The sequence below is a fragment of the Schistocerca americana genome, chromosome 3 (assembly GCF_021461395.2).
Source record: "Schistocerca americana isolate TAMUIC-IGC-003095 chromosome 3, iqSchAmer2.1, whole genome shotgun sequence".
Classification (NCBI taxonomy): Eukaryota; Metazoa; Arthropoda; class Insecta; order Orthoptera; family Acrididae; genus Schistocerca; species Schistocerca americana.
The window spans coordinates 403,784,526-403,806,733 of NC_060121.1; the positions used below are offsets into that span (position 1 = coordinate 403,784,526).

At 44.6% G+C, this 22,208-nt stretch overlaps 1 protein-coding gene across 1 annotated transcript in view; it reads right to left on the reverse strand.

Annotated features, from left to right (window-relative positions):
* Positions 1–713: 713 nt before the first annotated feature.
* LOC124607031 (leucine-rich repeat-containing protein 51-like) overlaps positions 714–22,208 on the reverse strand; it is a 100,554-nt gene continuing 79,059 nt past the window's right edge. Inside the window, exons 4-5 of the mRNA XM_047139200.1 lie at positions 10,255–10,488; positions 714–1,066 (exon numbers count right to left, since the gene is read on the reverse strand). Of these exons, the coding sequence (XP_046995156.1) occupies positions 755–1,066; positions 10,255–10,473 (531 nt within the window). The 5' untranslated portion in view covers positions 10,474–10,488 and the 3' untranslated portion in view covers positions 714–754. The remainder of the gene's footprint in view (positions 1,067–10,254; positions 10,489–22,208) is intronic.

The window sequence follows — 22,208 nt, forward strand, 5'->3', positions numbered from 1 at the left end:
TGATCACTGCCACTCCCATAATGTATTCAAAAGTAATTATATTAAATTACGTGTCTGAGTATCATCTACGTAACATCTGGATTTTTCAAACATTAATAAGTCTGTATATTACAGAGGCACTAATGAGGTTTTGTTGTGCACTTCAAACTGCTCTGTCTCCGCTTTTCTAGATCACAGTGTTACAAAGAAATTACGCGGCGAGCAGATGCAGAGTCAACACATGCCAGTGCTTTGGGGCACTGATGGTGAAGTACACGCAGCACTGTCCATAAAGGACTGAGATGAAAATCAATAAAACAGAGAAAGGGGGCTGCTGAAGTACTAGTAACGTCAGTGAAAGCTATTTCAGCACTGAGAGAACATCAGTCAGCGGACGACTGTCTCTCTTTGTGGCGTTCAGGTGAAATGGAAGCTCCTCATCTTGCCAGCAGTCGGGAGAGGAGCTGATGATGGCCATTTCAGGGACACTGACGTTGGTGAACTCAAGACAAGGCAGCGCAGCCTGTTTGATAGTTGGGTCGCTCCTGGATGGGGTTGCCGACTGCGACAGGAACAGGAGTTCGTGCGCGCTGGCGACAACCTCCCGGATGCAATAACATTGGAGAAGTCGAGGCACTGAAGTTTAGGTACCCTTTCTGGCAGGGCACCAATAATCTCACTGTCAATTACCATAAATCGACAAACACAGACGCTCCCAGCTGCACCGTTGTGGGCCACTGCTGGGTAGGCTTTCCAGCTGGAGTGGTAAAATGAGTCACCGCGGGCTGGTGGCGGCCCTCTCGGACGCGGTGACGTTGGTGAAGTCGAGGCAGCGCAGCGCTGGCAGGCCGGCGAGCACTGCGGCGCGGTAGTCGGGTCTCTGCTGGACGGGGTTGCCGTGCAGGGTGAGGCTGTACAGCTGCGGCAGACGCGACAGCACGCGCAGCGCCTGCGACAGCTCGGACAGCCGGTTGCCGTGCAGGTACAGGATCTTCAGCCCCAAGAAGTGGCACAGGTCATCAGGCAGACTCGAAAGCTGGTTGAACGACAGGTCCAGCCATGTGAGCTGTCCTGGTTTCTCCAGCACCTGTGAACGAGAACCCGTGTTAAAGTGGGAAATTTTAACAACAATGTTTTATTAAATCTGGTGGCAATGAAACAATATTGACTGCTGGGGCGATAATCGAAAGGTCATCCTGGTGCAGCGAGAGTAGCTCTTGAAGTAAGGCTCTATGAGGCTGGATCCTGAGTTGTGCTTGGGTAGTTCAGCTGGTAGAGCACTTGCCCATGGAAGGCAAAGTTCCCGAGTTCAAGTCTGTGTCTGGCACTCAGTTTTAATCTGCCAGGAATCAGCATACACTCTGCTGCAGAGTGAATATTTCATTCTGGAAATCAACGGTTGAAAGGTAGAAAATTTTAGTGACTGGAAAAAAAAAAAAAAAATCACAAAGGGAGTCCTACAGGGTTCAATTTTGGGTCCAGTCCTATCCCTTATACAGTTTGGGGCAAATAAAAGTGGCACGATTGGACATGAATGTATGCATATAATAACACCCCATGATGTGCACACCACGCATACGCCCACCACATGATCCACTCCAGTTCAGAGCATAGTGTGGGCTGTGCCAGTGTGAGTGGAGCAGTGCAAAGGAGACCATGGTACTCACTGTGGAGGAGCAAGTGTTCGTTGTGGGAAATTATGTGACAACAAAGTCATGGAAATGGTGTGGTCAGTTGTTTGCTGAGAAATTGAATGGCGTCAAATTGCCAGCAAAGAGTGCCATGCATCACTTAGTCCGAAAACGGCGTCCGACAGGATCTGCTTTGGACAAGTCAGAAAACATTCCACACACCAGAAAATGTGGCTGCAGTTTACCACAAAATGCTTCAAGTCCTATCAGATCAACCTGACGTCGGTCCCAAGATACTAGCATGTCACATCGATCATGTGGATAAAAATTCCACTTGGACCTGTACATGTATCCCTACCAAGTATCTGTTCTTCATGCATTAAAACCAGCAGATGCTCCTTAGCGCCTCCAGTTTTGGGAGTGGCTGTTCACTAAGTTAACTACGAATGGCTTGGACATGGATCTGTTCTTTATGTCTGACGAAGCCTCATTTCACCTAAGTGGCTATGTCAACTCCCAGAATCACAAGATCTGGGCAGCGGAGACTCTGTATAACTTCCACAAAACGTAATTGCACGATTAGAAGGTCGGGGTTTGGTGTGCAGTGTCTGCACGTCACATTATTGGTGTAATCTCCTTTCATCAGACGCTGACTTCGGCATTTTGCATTGCCATTTGAAGATGGCTGCCAAACGACTCTACTCCCGCTAACATACATTGCGCGTAAGGACCACGAAGTCTTCTAGGACTGATACGGAGGCATATCGACTGTTGTTCTTGCCACACTCTATTTGCGATTGGAACAGGAAAGGAAATAACTAGTAGTGGTACAGGGTACCCTCCGCCACGCACTGTACTGTGGCTTGCGCAGTATCCATGTAGATGTAGATGTAATTAAATAATCATTTAAGAAGAGTTAGGAAGCGCTGTAATGGCATTATAGGGATTTAAATCCAGTTTCTCAAGAGTGCTCGATGGTTGGAACATACGTACCCGCTATCGGTGGCGAATATCAGCATACTCGAGGATGCATTCAGACAACACCGGGCCTGCAAGTAGGTGCGTCTGTTGAAAACAGGTACTCAGCAACACGACAGCAGAGGCACAGCACACAATCCGATCGTCACTACTAGTTGAAGATGCATAATGGCTTCTGTCCTGAACACTGGCAGAATTCGACAAATATGTCATGGAATGCCTCGTAACCCCACGACGGACCTCCTTTTGACCGACTTTGTGCAGCAACTCGACGCGGCGTGGACTCAACAAGCCCTCAACAGAAATATTGAGCTATGCTGACTCTATATCTGTCCATAATTGCGAAAGTATTGCCGCTGCAGGATGTTATGCACGAACTGACTTCTAGATTATGTCCCATATATGTTCGATGGGATTCATGCCGGGCGATCTATGTGGCTAAATCATTCGCTAGAATTGTCCGGAATGTTCTTCAAACCAATCGTGAACGATTGTGGCCCGGTGTCGTGGCGCATTGCCATCTATAACATGAAGTCCATGAACGGCTGCAAATGATCTCCAACTAACTGAAAATAACAATTTCCAGTCAATGATCGGTTGAGTTGCACGAGAAGATCCAGTCCACTTCATGTAAACATAGCCCATGCCATTATGGAGCCACTACCAGTTTGTACAGTGACTTGTTGAAAATTTGTGCCCATGGCTCCTTCGGGTCTGCGCCACACTCGGAACCTACCATCAGCTCTTACCAACTGAAATCGGGACTCATCTGACTAGGCCACGGTTTTCCAGTCGTCCAGGGTCCAACCGATGTGGCCACGAGCCCAGGAGAGGCACTACAAGCAATGTCGTGCCGTTAGCAAAGGCACTAGTGCCTTTGTCTGCTGCCGTAGCCCATTAACACCAAATTTCACCCCACCGTTTTAACGGAACGTTCGTCGTACGTCCCACATTGAGTTATGCGGTTATTTTATGCAGTGCTGCTTGTCTGTTAGCGCTGACAATCCTACGCAAACGCCGCTGTTCTGGGTCGTTAAGTGAAGGCTGTCGGCCACTGCGTTGTCCTTAGTGAGAGGTAATGCCTGAAATCTGGTATTTTCAGCATACTCTTGACACTGTGGATCTCGGAACATTGAATTCCCTAACGATTACCGAAATGGAATGTTCCATGCTTCCAGCTCTAATTACCATCCGACTTTCAAAGGCTTTTAATTCCAGTCGTGCGTCCATAATCACGTGGGAAACCTTTTCATATCAGTCATCTGAGTACAAATTACAGCTCCGCCAATGCACTGCCCCTTTATACGTTGTATACTCGTTACTACCGTCATCTGTATATGAGCATATCGCTATCCCATGACTTTTGTCACTTCATTGTAGTCTGCCCGGGAACTGGGTGTTTGTGTTGTCCTCATCATTTCATCATCATTATCATCATCGTCATCATCATTCGCGACAGTGGCTAGACTAGACTGTGAAATAAAACTAGACTGCGTAAAAATTTGGACTTTGTATGGGCGCTGATGAGCGCGCAGTTGAGCGCACCACAAACAAAACATCATCATCATCATCATCGTCATCATCATCAACTACAATGTAGGTTACCTACATGCTTCATAATTTGCAAGTACACCTGTTTGTAATGAATGAAGAAAAAACTGTACGAAGACACTGAGTAAAAGATATTCGCAATGAAAGGCAGGTAAGTGCGCTAGCACTTCGAAAATGAATAACACAAAGAGTACTTTTCAGATTTACAAGCATCATGGTATCGCCGTATAGCTGTCAATCAACTACTCAGACTTGCAATACAATATACTAGACTGGTGCAAAAGCTCAAATTTTCGTAATTCCACAATTAATTTGTTTGTAATCAACTAACCATAAGAAACGTATTGACACGCAAGACAAGCCAACTTATAGGCACTATGGGATCTTAATGAACCTTAAGACGATGTAATATATTTACTTGACTAGAAAAAGTGAAAAATAATCAGATTAAAATTAAATACATGAACTAATGAGAGAATGGCGAGACATATCATCAATCTGAATGGTCGAACAGAAAGACGAGACAATTCCTATAACAAAGACGCTATACACCAAATGAGTTACATATGTTTCTTTTATACGACTAATTTACACAAGTATCAATAAAATTAGCAACAGTTTATCTCATTTTCCAATTGATACAGAATCTGCCAATTAGTCTTACTTTTCTTTTCCTGATAGCACGCATGCAACGCCGTTTGTAACTTTTGAGAAAGATACTTTTATTTAATAATTTGTGTTGTTCTGGGAACACTCATTTTGTGACGTTAGATACAAGAGAGACGGGACAACCCGTAGGCAGAGAACTACGAGGGATTAAGGCAGCTGGATTTTGTGGAGCGCCTGGGGAGTTGGTCGATGGAAACGAGAGCAGTGAGCCACTGTAGTTCGGTGGTTTGGGCGGCGACTCTGCCGCGTTCACTAGTATCGTCTATACTCTACAAAGTTCTTCGATACTTATAAAGGATTTAAAGCTGGTCTCGCGTGGACTTAAAAAAAACGCGAACTCTGCTGAGCAGTGAATAGCTCTTATGAACAATGGTGTTAGTTTGATGCTAGGAAATAGACAATAGAATTATGTTGGGATAAATTAATGGTGAAATTTCAGTAAATGAATTTTTGTATTCAGGGGATCTGATTGCCGGTATTGTACTACGCCCTTGCTTGCGTAAAGTCGATGCTCCCATGTTTGGAAAGATCACTTTTATTCTTGCTTAATGGAATAACCTCTAGTTAAAACCCACGTGGATCCTAGTGTTGCCCAAATTACTTAGGGAAGTCCACTGAACTTTTTGAACTTTTCAGACAGCCGCTGCTACTTTAGCAACAGGTAATTACTGCTGTGCCTAGATAGCCTTAAAGCGGAATAATTCATCGATGCACTCGTCTGTCCCGCCGGATTAAGGTAAAATGGTACCTTTGGGAGCAATATCATGTGGTACGATATGAGATCACGAGTCATTTTACTTTATTTGACATGATGCATTGTTTTACATGACATGGTTACTAATACTAAAAAATAAAAAAGCGCGTATATGTCAAGAAATTTTGATTTAAATGTCCTTGAAGTTGTTAGATGAGTCATAAAGCTAGTTCCCGTCTTTTACGTCCCCAAGACACAATCTCCTTTTTTGTGCTATGATAGGAGCGTTTCTCATTCTGGTTCATTCTGGTTTACATGAATATGCATGAAGCTGGAAGTCGCATTACGGATAAACGTATGCGTAATATGCTGAGAGAGAAATTTGATATTAGCAGCTATGACTGCCCCGCGAGATGGTTATCATAACAGATATAAGTAGTCAAAGGAAATCGTGGTACTCAACGGAATCTGTGGCACTTTACAGCTTCATAACCGTTGTTAGTCAAGTAAAGCGTCCCAAACAAGTAGCGCAGTAGGCAAATTCTTGCCGATCTTTGCTCGTAAAGCAGTGGAGCGATTTCAGACGGACTTGGCCCTCGTGTCCTTCACTGTCAAGCAACAATCGCTGCGGCGATAAGAACCATCTACCTAAAATAGTTCAGGAAATATGACGTCACAAACAATGAGATGCTTGAAAAACTGTCGCATCATGCTTGATACTAACTCTATTCGCAACATATTTCGCAGGCAGTATCCACATATGCCGCTGAATGTACCTACGTGTATACACCATTGGATGACACACAGTTCAAGACATATGACGTCATAAGCACTAAGATGCTTGAAAAATTGTTGTATCATGCATAAAGTTTTCATACATTTATTCTTTACTGTTAAGACACTCGTGACAGTCCAGTCAACTTAAGAAAATCCCTGACAGCTGGCAGCGCTTGTGATAGCTTTCAACTGCGAAGCGCAAACGGCTGTAGGCGAAGGCAATAGCCGTCTACAGAACTATGAAGAGTCGTTGCCATAGAGACGTTTACAAACTGCGTTGTAGACACGCGAAGCAGCTGTTCCCAGTGTACAGAAACTGTCCGGGATCATGTTTCTTAATTTACATACTGTACTTATACATTTCACATTATGCATATTTCTTTGTACGGCTGTTTCATAATTTCAAAGATGTTTTCATAATTTCAAAAATGTTTTCACGAATGTATGGAATTTTTTCGAATAGAAAATTCGCGAAATGAATAGCCGGGCAGTGCCGGGTTTGTCGGTTAGTTAGTCACGAGAGGCGCCAGTCTTCGGAACAGCCACCTGCTGGGTGCAGAGAATCTTCATGGTGTGTGTGGTTACAGCGCACCATCGGCACGGGTTCAGCCTCAGAATGTGGGCGGGGATTATTGGTGACCACTTTGTGGAACCAGTCGTCCTTCCACAATTCCCAGAGACGAGTTGTATCTTCACTTAGTGCTTGCGACGCTGCCTTCCCTGCTGGAACACGTGACTTTGGTGGTAAGAAAGGCAATGTGGCTACTACGTGAAGATGCTCCAGGTCACAGCCCTCTTGAGTGTGGAGCTAAAACACTAGTGCAGACAGAGCATTTGTACTTGCCTGGTTTTTTCTCATGGGTGATTTCGGTTATTGACACCTACACTGTCAAAGATCTTTGATCTCCACCTTCAAGTGCGTATATCCCCGCTGGAGCGTTTTTCTGGCCGTATGCCCGTATGACCTTTCTGCGTCCTGATCGTCTCAAGGACAGTTTTATGAAATTTGTCCGAAAGAGTATTTATACCAGAAATAGCAGATGAGCAGTTGTTCGCATCCTACTTAGACAATGAATGGACATCACTCTGTTCCACATTAATGGACGTAGAGGAATGATGTGTGAACTTTAAACTGATTGTAAATCGCGACCGATCGGGGTAGCGCAGTGGTTAGCACAATGGACTCGCGTTCGGGAAGAGAACGATTCAAACCCGCGTCCGGCCATCCTGATTTAGGTTTTCCGTGAGTTAAAGGAAATGACGGGATGGTTCTTCGAAAGGGAACTGCCATTTTCCTTCTACATTCTTCCATAAGCCAACTTTGTGCTCCCTCCCTCGTGACCTCGTTGTTAAACGCTAATCTTTTCCTCATGTAAATCGCGCTCTGGAGAAATAAGCGCGACTGCTACGGTCGCAGGTTCGAATTCTGCCTCGGGCATGGATGTGTGTGATGTCCTTAGGTTAGTTAGGTTTAAGTAGTTCTAAGTTCTATGGGACTGATGACCACAGATGTTAAGTCCCATAGTGCTCAGAGCCATTTGAACCATTTGAACCTGGAGAAATAATAATGAGAAGATTAGGGATGGAAAAGACCCAATAACAAAATTCAGAAAATGCTGAGAGGCTCGCTTGGGTAAAAAATGAACCTGGAAATGTTGACAGGCAGAAATTAGTAGAAATTCATGCTTCTGGAAAAGAATGCACAGTTATGCCTTACTGAAGGATCTTGCCAAAAAAATCTGGTCCTGCGTAAGATTACTAAGAGGATCGAAAGTTTCTATCCAGACACCCATCGACCAGTTTGGTACGGCAATAGATGACAGCAAAAGGAAACCTGAAGTTTTAAATTTCGCGTTTAAAAAAATCATTCACGCAGGAGGATCGTACAGACATACCATCGTTTGACCGACAAACAGGCTATTACACGGGGGACGTAGAAACGTGCATCCCTGGTGTTGAGAAATGGCTGAATGAGTTGAAAACAAATAAGTCGCCATAGCCGTACGGAATCGCGATTCGATTTTACAGAGAGTACAGTACTTGGCTTGGATTTATACAGAATCTCTTGCCCAGCGCAAAGTCCCAACCGATTGGGAAAAAAAGCGCTGGTGAATCCTATATGTTAGAAGGATAAAGAAACGAATTCACAAAATTACAGACCAATATCCTTAACAGCGGTTTGCTGCGAGTGTTCATCAGAGAAGTAATGCATCAGGGAAGTGTGATAGGACCACTGTTATTTTCTGAATACAGAAATTTTTTCATGATGCTGTAGTGTACGGGAAGGTGTCGAAGTTGGGTTACTGTAGGAGGATACAGGATAGCTTTGACTTTGTATTTGATGTGATGAATGACAGCTTGCCCTAAATGTGGAAAGACTTAAGGTAATGTAGATAGGTTGGCAAAAGAATGCTGTAATGTTCGAGTGCAGTATTACTGGTGTGGCCTTTGGCAAAGTGATGTAGAGATTAAATATCTAGGCCTAATGTTGCAGGGCGATAAGAAATGGAATGACCACATAAGGGCGGTAGTAAGTAAGGAGAATGGCCAACTTCGATTTCCTGGGAGAATTTTAGGAAAGTCAAGCTTATCTTCGAAGGAGATCACCCAGGGAACAGTTGTGTGACCCGTTCTTTGATACTGCTCGAGTATTTGGGATCTGCAGCAGGTCGAATCAAAGGAAGATATTGAAGCAATTCAGAGACTCGCTGCTAGATTTGTTACCAGTGGGTTCGATTAACACGGTACTATTACGGAAATACTTCGTGAACTCAAATGGTAATCCCTGGAAGGAAGATGACATTCTTTTCGTGAAGCACTCTTGAGAAAGCTTGGAGAGCAGCCATTTGCAACTGACTGGTGAACGATTCTTTCTATTGCCGACAACATACATTTGGCGTAAGGACCGCGAAGTTAAAAGAAACTAGGGGTCATATAGAGGCATAATACAGTCGTTTATCCCTCGCGCCATTTGGGAGTGGAACAGAACAGGAAATGACTAGCAATGATATATGGTACCCTGTGCTGTGCACCACAGGGTGACTTGCGGGGTGTGTATGTAGATGTAGATTTAGCAAAATCATCGTATGTGTTATGGAGATATTCGTCCCACTAACGTCCGAGGGGCGTTCAATAAGTAATGCAACACATTTTTTTCTGAAAGCAGGTTGGTTTTATTCAGGATTGGAATAGACCCTATTATTCCCAAGTGTCTTGGTTACAAACAGCTTTATTCAACTCAATGTCTGTGCAGTGCGACGGCCCTATGCCACCTTAATTGGAGGGTCTGTGTAACTGTACGTGGAGGTTTTACTGGTCGACGTCAGAGCCAACGTCTTGGTTCATCAACACACTGTATCCCTTGGAGTGCATCCTTCACTGGGCCAAACAGATGGAAGCGAGGAACCAGGTGGCCAGACACAGTTGAATACCTCAACTGGTGGACGAGTGCGTCAGCACTACCAGCAGGGACGTTCAGGTGAGCAGCGAGGTGTTTGATTGTGATCTGTCGATCACCCTAATGAGAGTGAACTCACATTCCAATATTGCAGGAGTAACAGCTATGTGCGGCAATCCTGCACGAGGGAGATCGGGTAGGTTTGCGCGACCTTGTTGGTATGATGAGAGACACCTCGTCCAACGACTCACCGTGCTTCTGTTCACTGCCAGGTCTCTGCAGACATTCTGCAAGCGCCTATAAATGCTTGCGGTGCTCCGGTTTTCCTCTTAGAGAAACTCGATGACAACTCTCTGCTTGGAACTCACCTCCGCTACAAACGCCATATTGAAGAGTAAGTGTAGCGCCACCACCTGTCAGATCTTCATGGAACTCTAGGGCGGTGAAGCGGGAATATTCCACGATGTCCCACAACAGATTCCCTATTTTCTCTACCGGAATTGGCAGAGAAACAAAAATGTGTTGCCTTACTTCTTGAACACCCCTGATAGAGGGGCTGGAGAAGAGAGTGAGCTTACCAGGCGGGCGACAGAGAAGAGCCCCTGCACGGAGGCTATGGCGTTGTTGTTGAGGCGCAGCGCCTGGCAGCGGTAGTGGCCAGTGGGCGCCCTGCGGTAGCCGCGCCGACCGCGCCGTGGCCCCCTGGCCGACAGCTCCTCCACGGCGCGCAGGCCGCGGAACGAGTAGTCCAGCGGCGGGCCGAGCCAGCACACTTGCTGCTGCTGCTGATGCTGCATACCGGCGTCCGCTACCTACAGCACAGGAAGCGGGTAAAGAGCATTTCTAGTCAGACTGGTTGTCGATCACGTCGTGCCTGAGTGAGACCTCAGAGTCCGGACGCCGTGTTTGTGCCATTATTGTGTTTGCTTTGGCTAGCATAACAAGTGCTGTAAAGTGGTGGATTGTTTTAACGCTCTAAATACTCTACCTACACTACTGGCCATTAAAATTGCTACACCACGAGGATGACGTCCTACAGACGCGAAATTTAACCGTCAGGAAGAAGATGCTGTGATATGCAAATGATTAGCTTTTCAGAGCATTCACACAAGGTTGGCGCCGGTGGCGACACCTACAACGTGCTGACATGAGGAAAGTTCCCAACCGATTTCTCATACACAAACTGCAGCTGACCAGCGTTGCCTGGTGAAACGTTGTTGTGATCCCTCGTGTAAGAAGGAGAAATGGGTACCATCACGTTTCCGGCTTTGATAAAGGTCGGATTGTAGCCTATCGCGATTGCGGTTTATCGTATCGCGACATTGCTGCTCGCGTTCGTCGAGATCCAATGACTGTTAGCGGAATACGGAATCGGCGGGTTCAGGAGGGTAATACGAAACGCCGTGTTGGATCCCTCGTATCACTAGCAGTCGAGGTGACAGGCATGTTATCCGCATGACTGTAACGGATCGGGCTGCCACGTCTCGATCCCTGAGTCAACAGATGGGGACGTTTGCAAGACAACAACCATCTGCACGAACAGTTCGACGACGTTTGCAGTAACATGGACTATCAGCTCGGAGACCGTGGCTGCGGTTACCCTTGACGCTGCATCACAGACAGGAGCGCCTGCGATGGTGTACTCAACGACGAACCTGGGTACACGAATGGCAAAACGTCTTTTTTTTCGGATGAATCCAGGTTCTGTTTACAGCATCATGATGGTCGCATCCGTGTTTGGCGACATCGCGGTGAACGCACATTGGAAGCGCGTATTCGTCATCGCCATACTGGCGTATCACCCGGCGTGATGGTATGGGGTGCCATTGGTTACACGTCTCGGTCACCTCTTGTTCGCATTGACGGAACTTTGAACAGTGGACGTTACATTTCAGATGTGTTACGACCCGTGGCTCTACCCTTCATTCGATCCCTGTGAAACCCTACATTTCAGCAGGATAATGCACGACCGCATGTTGCCGGTCCTGTACGGCCTTTTCAGGATACAGAAAATGTTCGACTGCTGCCCTGGCCAGCACATTCTCCACATCTCTCACCAATTTAAAATGTCTGGTCAATGGTGGTCGAGCAATGGCTCGTCACAATACGCCAGTCACTACTCTTGATGAATTGTGGTATCATGTTGAAGCTGCATGGGCAGTGTACCAGTACACGTCATCCAATCTCTATTTGACTCAATTCCCAGGCGTATCATGGCCGTTATTACGGCCAGAGGTGGTTGTTATGGGTACTGACTTCTCAGGATCTATGCACCCAAATTTCATGAAAATGTAATAACATGTCAGTTCTAGTATTATATATTTGTCCAATGTAATCTTCTTGGTGTAGCAATTTTAACGGCCAGTAGTGTATATTACACTGAAGAGCCAAAGACACTGGTATAGGCATGCGTATTCAAATACAGAGAAATGTAAACAGGCAGAATACGGCGCTGCGGTCGGCAACGCCTATATAAGACAACAAGGGTCTGCCGCAGTTTTTACATCATTTACTGCTGCTACAATGGCAGGTTATCAAGATTTAAGTGAGTTTGAACGTGGTGTTGTAGTCGGCGCACGAGTGATGGGACACAGCATCTCCGACGTAGCGATGAAGTGGAGATTTCCCGTGCGACCATTTTACGAGTGTACCGTGAAAATCAGGAATCAAATAAAACATCAAATCTCTGACATTGCTGCGGCCGGAAAAAGATCCTGCAAGAACAGGACCAACAATGACTGAAGAGAATCTTTCAACGTGACAGAAGTGCAACCCTTTCGTAAATTACTGCAGATTTCAGTGCTGGGTCATCAACAAGTGTCAGCGTGCGAACCATTCCACGAAAAATCATCGATATGGACTTTCGGAGCCGAAGGCCCACTCGTGTATCCTTCACACAAAGCTTTACGCTTCGCCTGATCCCGTCAACACCGACTTTGGACTGTTGATGACTGGAAACACGTTGCCTGGTCGGACGAGTCTCGTTTCAAATTGTATCGAGCGGATGAACGTGTACGGCTATGGAGACAACCTCATGAATCTATGGACCCTGCATGTCAGCAGGGGACTGTTCAAGCTGGTGGAGGCTCTGTAATGGCGTGGGGCACGTGCAGTTGGAATTATACGGGACCCCTGATACGTCTAGATACGACTCTGACAGGTGACACGTACGTAAGCATACTGTGTGATCACCTGCTTCCATTCATGTCCATTGTGCATTCCGATGGACTTGGGCAATTCCGATAGGACAATGCGACATCACACACGTCCAGAATTGTTACAGAGTGGCTCCAGGAACACTCTTGTGAGTTTAAACACTTCCGCTGGTCACCAAACTCCCCAGACATGAACATTATTGAGCATATCTGGGATGCCTTGCAACATGCTGTTCAGAAGAGATCTCCAGCCCTTCGTGCTCTTAGGAATTTATGGACAGCGCTGCAGGATTCATGGTGTGAACTCCCTCCAGCACTACTTCAGACATTAGTCGAATCCATACCACGTCGTGTTAGGGCGCTTCTACTTGCTCGCAGGGTCCTACACTGTATTAGGCAGGTACACCAGCTTGTTTGGCTCTTCAATGTTTAAAACAAGGAAACACACGTTATTATTTCGCATTACTACACATACGAATACACATGTAATGTAAATCTGTCTATATTGCCCTGTAGTAACACATACCTTAAATTAATATGCCATTAGACACAGAATTAATAAGTAAACTTGCACTATCAAGCATATAACATTCTTCCTTGTACCTCTCATGGCGATGCATAACGCTCTCACAAATCTCAGTTTATTACCTAAAGTAAACTGCCCTTCCCCTATCAAAGATTGTTCCCTTTTGTAATGCGCACCTCATAGCCAACAACGAAGCTGTTGTCAACAGTAATATATTTGAACGATTTTGTCAGGTCACAGCAAATGAAGAATCAAGGAAAAGAATGAGCCAAATCTAGTTCCACAAATTTTACACAACATTAAATATTCCTGTTTATATCTTTTCTTGATCTTACAATTCTGTAACATTTGTGTATATTTTGCAAAATTACATACATTAATTAATATTCTGTAAATATATAACTTTATTTTTCTTTATTTATTCAAACTTTTGACGCCACATGTTAAGAAGTTGAATAAGAGCAATTTATTCAACGAAAGAGCAGTTTGCAACAGTCCAGGTTACCACCCCTGGATTATGTACTACTAGATCAATAGTCTTATATCTCCAGCTGTGGTTAAATTCAATTACTTTTCGATAATAGGAAAAAGGCTTTTTGAAGAATAATAGCAATACCAAACAATAGTACACTCCTGGAAATGGAAAAAAGAACACATTGACACCGGTGTGTCAGACCCACCATACTTGCTCCGGACACTGCGAGAGGGCTGTACAAGAAATGATCACACGCACGACACAGCGGACACACCAGGAACCGCGGTGTTGGCCGTCGAATGGCGCTAGCTGCGCAGCATTTGTGCACCGCCGCCGTCAGTGTCAGCCAGTTTGCCGTGGCATACGGAGCTCCATCGCAGTCTTTAACATTGGTAGCATGCCGCGACAGCGTGGACGTGAACCGTCTGTGCAGTTGACGGACTTTGAGCGAGGGCGTATAGTGGGCATGCGGGAGGCCGGGTGGACGTACCGCCGAATTGCTCAACACGTGGGGCGTGAGGTCTCCACAGTACATCGATGTTGTCGCCAGTGGTCGGCGGAAGGTGCACGTGCCCGTCGACCTGGGACCGGACCGCAGCGACGCACGGATGCACGCCAAGACCGTAGGATCCTACGCAGTGCCGTAGGGGACCGCACCGCCACTTCCCAGCAAATTAGGGATACTGTTGCTCCTGGGGTATCGGCGAGGACCATTCCCAACCGTCTCCATGAAGCTGGGCTACGGTCCCGCACACCGTTAGGCCGTCTTCCGCTCACGCCCCAACATCGTGCAGCCCGCCTCCAGTGGTGTCGCGACAGGCGTGAATGGAGGGACGAATGGAGACGTGTCGTCTTCAGCGATGAGAGTCGCTTCTGCCTTGGTGCCAATGATGGTCGTATGCGTGTTTGGCGCCGTGCAGGTGAGCGCCACAATCAGGACTGCATACGACCGAGGCACAGAGGGCCAACACCCGGCATCATGGTGTGGGGAGGGATCTCCTACACTGGCCGTACACCACTGGTGATCGTCGAGGGGACGCTGAATAGAGCACGGTACATCCAAACCGTCATCGAACCCATCGTTCTACCATTCCTAGACCGGCAAGGGAACTTGCTGTTCCAACAGGACAATGCACGTCCGCATGTATCCCGTGCCACCCAACGTGCTCTAGAAGGTGTAAGTCAACTACCCTGGCCAGCAAGATCTCCGGATCTGTCCCCCATTGAGCATGTTTGGGACTGGATGAAGCGTCGTCTCACGCGGTCTGCATGTCCAGCACGAACGCTGGTCCAACTGAGGCGCCAGGTGGAAATGGCATGGCAAGCCGTTCCACAGGACTACATCCAGCATCTCTACGATCGTCTCCATGGGAGAATAGCAGCCTGCATTGCTGCGAAAGGTGGATATACACTGTACTAGTGCCGACATTGTGCATGCTCTGTTGCCTGTGTCTATGTGCCTGTGGTTCTGTCAGTGTGATCATGTGATGTATCTGACCCCAGGAATGTGTCAATAAAGTTTCCCCTTCCTGGGACAATGAATTCACGGTGTTCTTATTTCAATTTCCAGGAGTGTAGTTACAATACCCTTTGTACCATAAACAATCAAAATCAGATGCAAGGAATTAATATATGGAAAATGTTTAGATAAAAGAATAATATATTTCGTTCTCATCATCTGCAAATGGTAGGAATTAAATCTCGAGCCTAATTAACGAAATATAGATAATTGATCGTTTAGCATTGTTAGAATGCTTATTTCTGCAATTTCAATACTGATGTGATTTTTATGTGTTTAGAAAATGTCTTAAACTTGTTCTAGCAAAGTAGGGAATATTATAGTGTTTGATAATGTTGTTAAACTATTTCATATTATAAATTATGTTTTGCATTATTATAACCAGTAGTACATTGTAGGAAGAGTATAAATACTTAGCCCCAAATATTGTTAGGGCAGATGAGTGTTGGACCCACTAGAGGACAGATCTGTGCATACAGTTGAGATAAGTTCTTGGAGCATGATTCAGGTTTGGATTTACGATAGAGCTACTCATATGTTGGACATTGCCTAAAACAGCATATTAGAACAGTGCAGTGACGAATTATTTCGGAGTGTCAAACAGTTTCATTTAATATCGCAAAAGGCAGAATGATACGTGACTTTATATTCGTACTTTGTTGAGTATTAGCGTTGAACAATGCAATGGACGTCACACACGCATTTCTATCAAATTACTGCATCTGGATTATTTAATATCGCCAGTGTAGTATGTGCTACCATCGGTTAGTTGTAGTAGTAACAACGAGGCTTATTACACCGAAGATTGATCGTGGGCTCACAAGAAATAGGTTTTGAAGTGAATAAATCTACGTACTTACTTTACTTCAGTTGTGGCCTACATCATTGTGGTGAAATCCATTATGATATCCTGTATTTATTGAACAGGCATATTTTAGCTCATGTATGCAGTCGTCGAGAGACACCGAAGGCAAGATATTCACAGGTATTTAAACAATTTTTAACTACTAAGTAACCAGTGGGACGTTACAACCTGAGTTCATGAATTCAAAGTAGCATAAACATGGCACATTCTTTTATTACTTGAAGTAAGAACAGCATTATATTTAAAGAGTAGTACTAGATTGCCCATTCTGTGTACTTCAAGCAACAGGAAGACTGTCATAATATTCTTGTGCTTCTGAAGCAAAAGAACTTTTTAAAATATGCAGAACCTGCTATTTCTCTCTACAGACGGGTAGCAGGTCTGAAAATATAAAGTAGAACAGTTTAGAATTTGAAACTGTAACATAGTAAAAATCACATAAGATTTGGAGATTATCATACACTTTCGCCGGCAAAAGAAAACTCAGGCAAATCAAACTATACTTCACTGGATTCTTCAGATGGTTGAACCGATTTCAAAGCAGCATGTTCCATTATAAGTCCTCCTAAATTTGACAAGTCTTCTGTGAGTTCTGCCAATGACGAGTTCTCTGACTCGATGCGTACGAAAAGGACACCACTGCTTGTACAACGGCTTCAGGAAAGCTATCCATTGCTGAAGAGTTTCGGATGTAACTCCAATAACATTTGACGGAGTAATATGAATATCTCTATAGAATCTTTACAGATTTCTGTGTGAGATTTATGGTTTATAAACCCCATTTTTTTATTATTTTCCAAGTAAGTCCTTTTATTGGAAATAACGTCTCACTTAGACAGCGAATTGGCATCACTTAGTTCCAGTAAGGCGGATGTAGAGGAATTGTGGGCAAAGTTTAAGCATATTATAAGTCGTGGTCTAGAGAGTTACATGTCTAGTAAGTGGATAAAGGGCGGAAAAGACTCACCGTGGTTTAGTAACGAAATGAAAATGCGCAGAGCATACAACAGCTACCACCGTCACACCTTAGCAAAATATCTGACAGATAACTCGAGAAAATTCTGGTCGTACGTAATATCGTTAAGCGGTCTAAGGCTTCCATCCAGTCACTTGTTGACCAGTCGGGTGTGGCAGTTGAAGACAGCAAAACGAAAGCAGAATTTCTAAATTTCACGTTCAATAAATCATTCACACAGGAGAATCGTACAAACATACCGGCATTTGACCATCGGAGAGACTCCCCTATGGACGACATTGTAATAAGCATAGCTGGCGTAGAGAAACAACTGAAGCCTTTGAAAGCCAATAAATCAACAGTTCTGGATGGAATCCGAGTTCGATTTTACAAAGAGTACTCTACGGCATTGGTTCCTTACCTAGCTGGCATTTATCGTGAATCTCTCGCTCAGCGTAAAATACCAAGCGACCGAGGAAAAGTGCAGGCGACTCCAGTATATGAGAAAGGTAAAAGAGAGGACCCGCAAAATTACAGAGCAATATCGCTAACTTCTGTTTGAACGTATTCTCAGTTCGAATGTATTAAACTTTCGCCATGCGGAGTGGTCACGCGGCTTGAGGCGCCACGTACCGGATTGCGCGCCTCCTCCCGCCGGAGGTTCGAGTCCTCCCCGTGTGTGTGTGTTGTTCTTAGCGTAAGTTAGTTTAAGTTGTGTGTAAGTCTTGGGACCGATGAGCTCAGCAGTTTGGTCCCTTAGGAATTCAGACACATTTGAACTTTTTTTTAATTAAACTTTCTTGAGACTGAGAAACTTACGTGGGGGAATGAGCATGGTTTTAGAAAGCATCGCTCGTGAGAAACTCACTTGCCCTTTTATCACATGATATACTGAGAAATATGGATGAAGGGTATCAGGCAGATTCCATATTTCTAGATTTCCAGAAAGCATTTGACACGATGCGCCATTGCAGGCTGTTAACGAATGTACTAGCATATGGAATAAATTCACTGATACGCCAGTGGCTCGACGACTTCTTAAATAATAGAACGCAGTATGTTTTTTTCGACAGAGTGTTCATCAGAGACAGAGTTATCGTCAGGAGTGCCCCTGGGAAGTGTGATGGAACCGCTGTTGTTCTTTGTACACATAAATAGTTTGGCGGACAGAGTGGGAAGCAATCTGCGGTTGTTTGTTGATGATGCCATGGTGTATGGTAAGGTGAAGTTGAGTGACTGTAGGAAGATACAAGACGACTTACACAAAATTACCAGTTGTTGTGATGAATGGCGGCTACCGCTAAATGTGGAAAAATGTAAGTTAATGCGGATGAGTAGGAAGATATGTGTAATGTCCGGTATATGGTATTACTAGTGCCCAGCTTGACACAGTCAAGTCGTTTAAATATCTGGGCATAATGCTGCAAAAAGATATGAGGTGGAATGAGCGTATGAGAACTGTGGTAGGGAAGGCGAATGGCCGACTTCGGTTTATTGGGAGAATTTTAGGAAAGAGTGGTTCAGCTGTAAAGGAGACCGCATATAGGACGGTGGTGCGACCTATTCTTGAAAACTGTTCGAGTGTTTAGCCTGTCTCATAGAATTTGTTCTGTCACGGTCGCCACTTTATAATATAATATAAAAAGTACACTACTGGCCATTAAAATTGCTACACCAAGAAGAAATGCAGATGATAAACGGGTATTCATTGGACAAATATATTATACTAGAACTGACATGTGATTACGTTTTCACGCAATATGGGTGCATAGATCCTGAGAAACCAGTACCCAGAACAACCACCTCTGGCCATAATAACGGCGTTGATACGCCTGGGCATTGAGTCAAACAGAGCTTGGCTGCCCATGCAGCTTCAACACGATACCACATTTCATCAAGAGTAGTGACTGGCGTATTGTGACGAGCCAGTTGCTTGGCCACCATTGACCAGACGTTTTCAGTTGATGAGAGATCTGGAGAATTTGCTGGCCAGGGCAGCAGTCGAACATTTTCTGTCTCCAGAAAGGCCCGTACAGGACCTGCAACATGCGGTCGTGCATTATCCTGCTGAAATGTAGGATTTTGCAAGGATCGAATGACGGGTAGAGCCACGGGTCGTAACACATCAGAAATGGAACGTCCACTGTTCAAAGTGCCGTCAATGCGAACAAGAGGCGATCGAGACGTTTAACCAATGGTACCCCATATCATCACGCCGGGTGACACGCCAGTATGGCGATGACGAATACACGCTTCCAATGTGCGTTCACCGCGATGTCGCCAAACACGCATGCGCCCGTCATGATACTGTAAACAGAACCTGGATTCATCCGAAAAAAAGACGTTTTGCCATTCGTGTACCCAGGTTCGTCGTTGAGTACACCATCGCAGGCACTCCTATCTTCGATACAGCGTCAAGGGTAACCACAGCCATGGTCTCCGAGCTGATAGTCCACGCTGCTGCAAACGTCGTCGAACTGTTCGTGCAGATGGTTGTTGTCTTGCAAGCGTCCCCGTCTGTTGACTCAGGGATCGAGACGTGGCTGTACGGTCCGTTACAGCCATGCGATGGTGATACGAGGCCGTTGGGATCCAACACGTCGTTCCGTATTACCCTCCTGAACCCACCGATAACATATTCTGCTAACAGTTATTGGATCTCGACGAACGCGAGCAGCAATGTCGCGATACGATAAACCGCAATCGCGATAGGCTACAATCCGACCTTTATCAAAGTCGGAAACGTGATGATACGCATTTCTCCTCCTTACACGAGGGATCACAACAACGTTTCACCAGGCAACGCCGGTCAACTGCTGTTTGTGTATGAAAAATCGGTTGGAAACTTTCCTCATGTCAGCACGTTGTAGGTGTCGCCACCGGCGCCAACCTTGTGTGAATGCTCTAAAAAGCTAATCATTTGTATATCACAGCATCTTCTTCCTGTCGGTTAAATTTCGCGTCTGTAGCACGTCATTTTCTTGGTGTAGCAATTTTAATGGCCAGTAGTGTAATAAATAAAGTTTTTAGATATATAGAAATAATGATATTAATTTTCCGGCGTGTCGGACAAGCACAATAAGCCGAGCTATGTCTGTAAATTGGTAAAGAATCTTTCCGTATTAATTCCACCTAAGCTAAATAGTTTTTCTCCTGTTGTAGATTTATGCTTACCAATTAATAACACTACGTTCATATCCATCTACAAAATCTTGACCGTGTCCATCATTACTTTTGTAATTGGATCTTTTTGATGACTCCGAAGCACACAGGTTGGCTTCTTGGGTATTTGTTTATTGCAATACCATTGGAATAATGACTTAGTTTTTCACTGTTGAAATAATACTATATCCTTCCTTCTACACACATAAAAAATACAGACTTTTTGCTTTTTCTCACAACCAAAGTGGCTACTGCCGATTACGCTCCGAAATAACGTGCGTCTACCTTCATTCATTAACAGAGAGCGAGTTCTTCTTTTAGCGAGAGACAGGAAAAAATGTTATGTTTTTTGACATTTGAAAATCAAAAATACATGATGGTAGGCGTAGGCTCTACACTGGGCTACCGCTTCACATTTTCTCTTTGCCTTTGAAAAAATGAAAATATAAAAGCAAGAAATGCAAAAGGTACATCACAATACCAGGTCGGATTGAAGGAGGACAGCGAAGCGATTCAGAGACGGGCGCTAGATTTGTTACCAGTAGGTTCAAACAATATGCAAGTGTTACAGAGATGCTTTGGAAACTCAAATGGGAATCCTTGAAGGGAAGGTGACGTTCTTTTCGAGAAACACTGTTGAGAAAATTTAGAGAACCGTATTTGAAGTTGACTGCCGAACGATTCTACTGTCGCCAACATACGTCACGCGTAAGGTCCACGAAGATAAGATACGAGAAATTAGGGTTCATACGGAGGCATACAGACAGTCATTTTTCCATCGCTCTGTTTGCGAGTGGAGAAGGAACGTAAATTACAAGTAGTGGTACAGGGTACCCTCCACCACGCACCGTACGTTGGCTTGCGGAATATCTATGTAGATGTAGAAATGTTACTTTTACTGTGTCAAATAATATCTGTACTGCAAACCAAATTCAGCAAAAATCGAGTAAGGTCGACGTCCATATTTTGGTCGGAACGTGAATCACAAAACATATCAAGATTTTTCATGGCCATGTCAAGGTAATTCTAACAAGATGTATGCATCATTGAACACACATGATCGCTACCTGGTTTCGCAACATATTCAGGACAAAGGAAAAATGTACTCTCTGCATCTGATAAACAGTAGATGTAGCAAGCTTACTTAGATAACTGACGTTTATAAATACAATCTTAATTGTAATGTTAGGTAGAGGCAGATTCTTGCAAAAAATCCGTAGATATGGCTTTCTTTTCCATGCTTTTTCGATTTCCCTTCTGAGATTTCTTCTTCTTCTTCTCGTATAACGTGTTGGCTTGCAATTTGTAAAACTCGTCAGAAGTTTTCAAACTCTTCAATTGAATCTCAATCTCTCTTATGTCTGCTAGTTTATGCGCTTACGTTTCTCCGTTCCAGGAATTTCACTTTGATTGTATATTCTCCACAGGTACTACATGTATTAGCATCAGGATACGCAAAAGAAATATTGAAGTTCGTATGAAATTTGTCTCTGTAGGTTTCGTAAGCCGCCTTAATTGTTGGGCAAGTCTCTGTGAATAAATTGAACATTGTACTTGTATCTAGTTCCTCAGAATGCCTTCTGTTGTTGTATCTTTTAGACCTTAATAATTATGTCTGCCTAGAAAGGAGTCAATTGTTCTGCGTAATGGCATTAACTGTTTCATCACTTAATTTCCAGGTTCTGTCCCCTTGTTTACCTCCCTCATCAACAAGGGCATCCTAGTGTTTGAAGACTAATCTCTAAATGTTGAATGTTACTTTTTGAAATGCCGTGCATCGCCAAAAAAGCCTTATGACAAACTACAATTTCTTTCACTACATCCCATATGTGCTCTCGAACTCTGTACTTGTAAGTTGGATTGTTAAATCTTGCT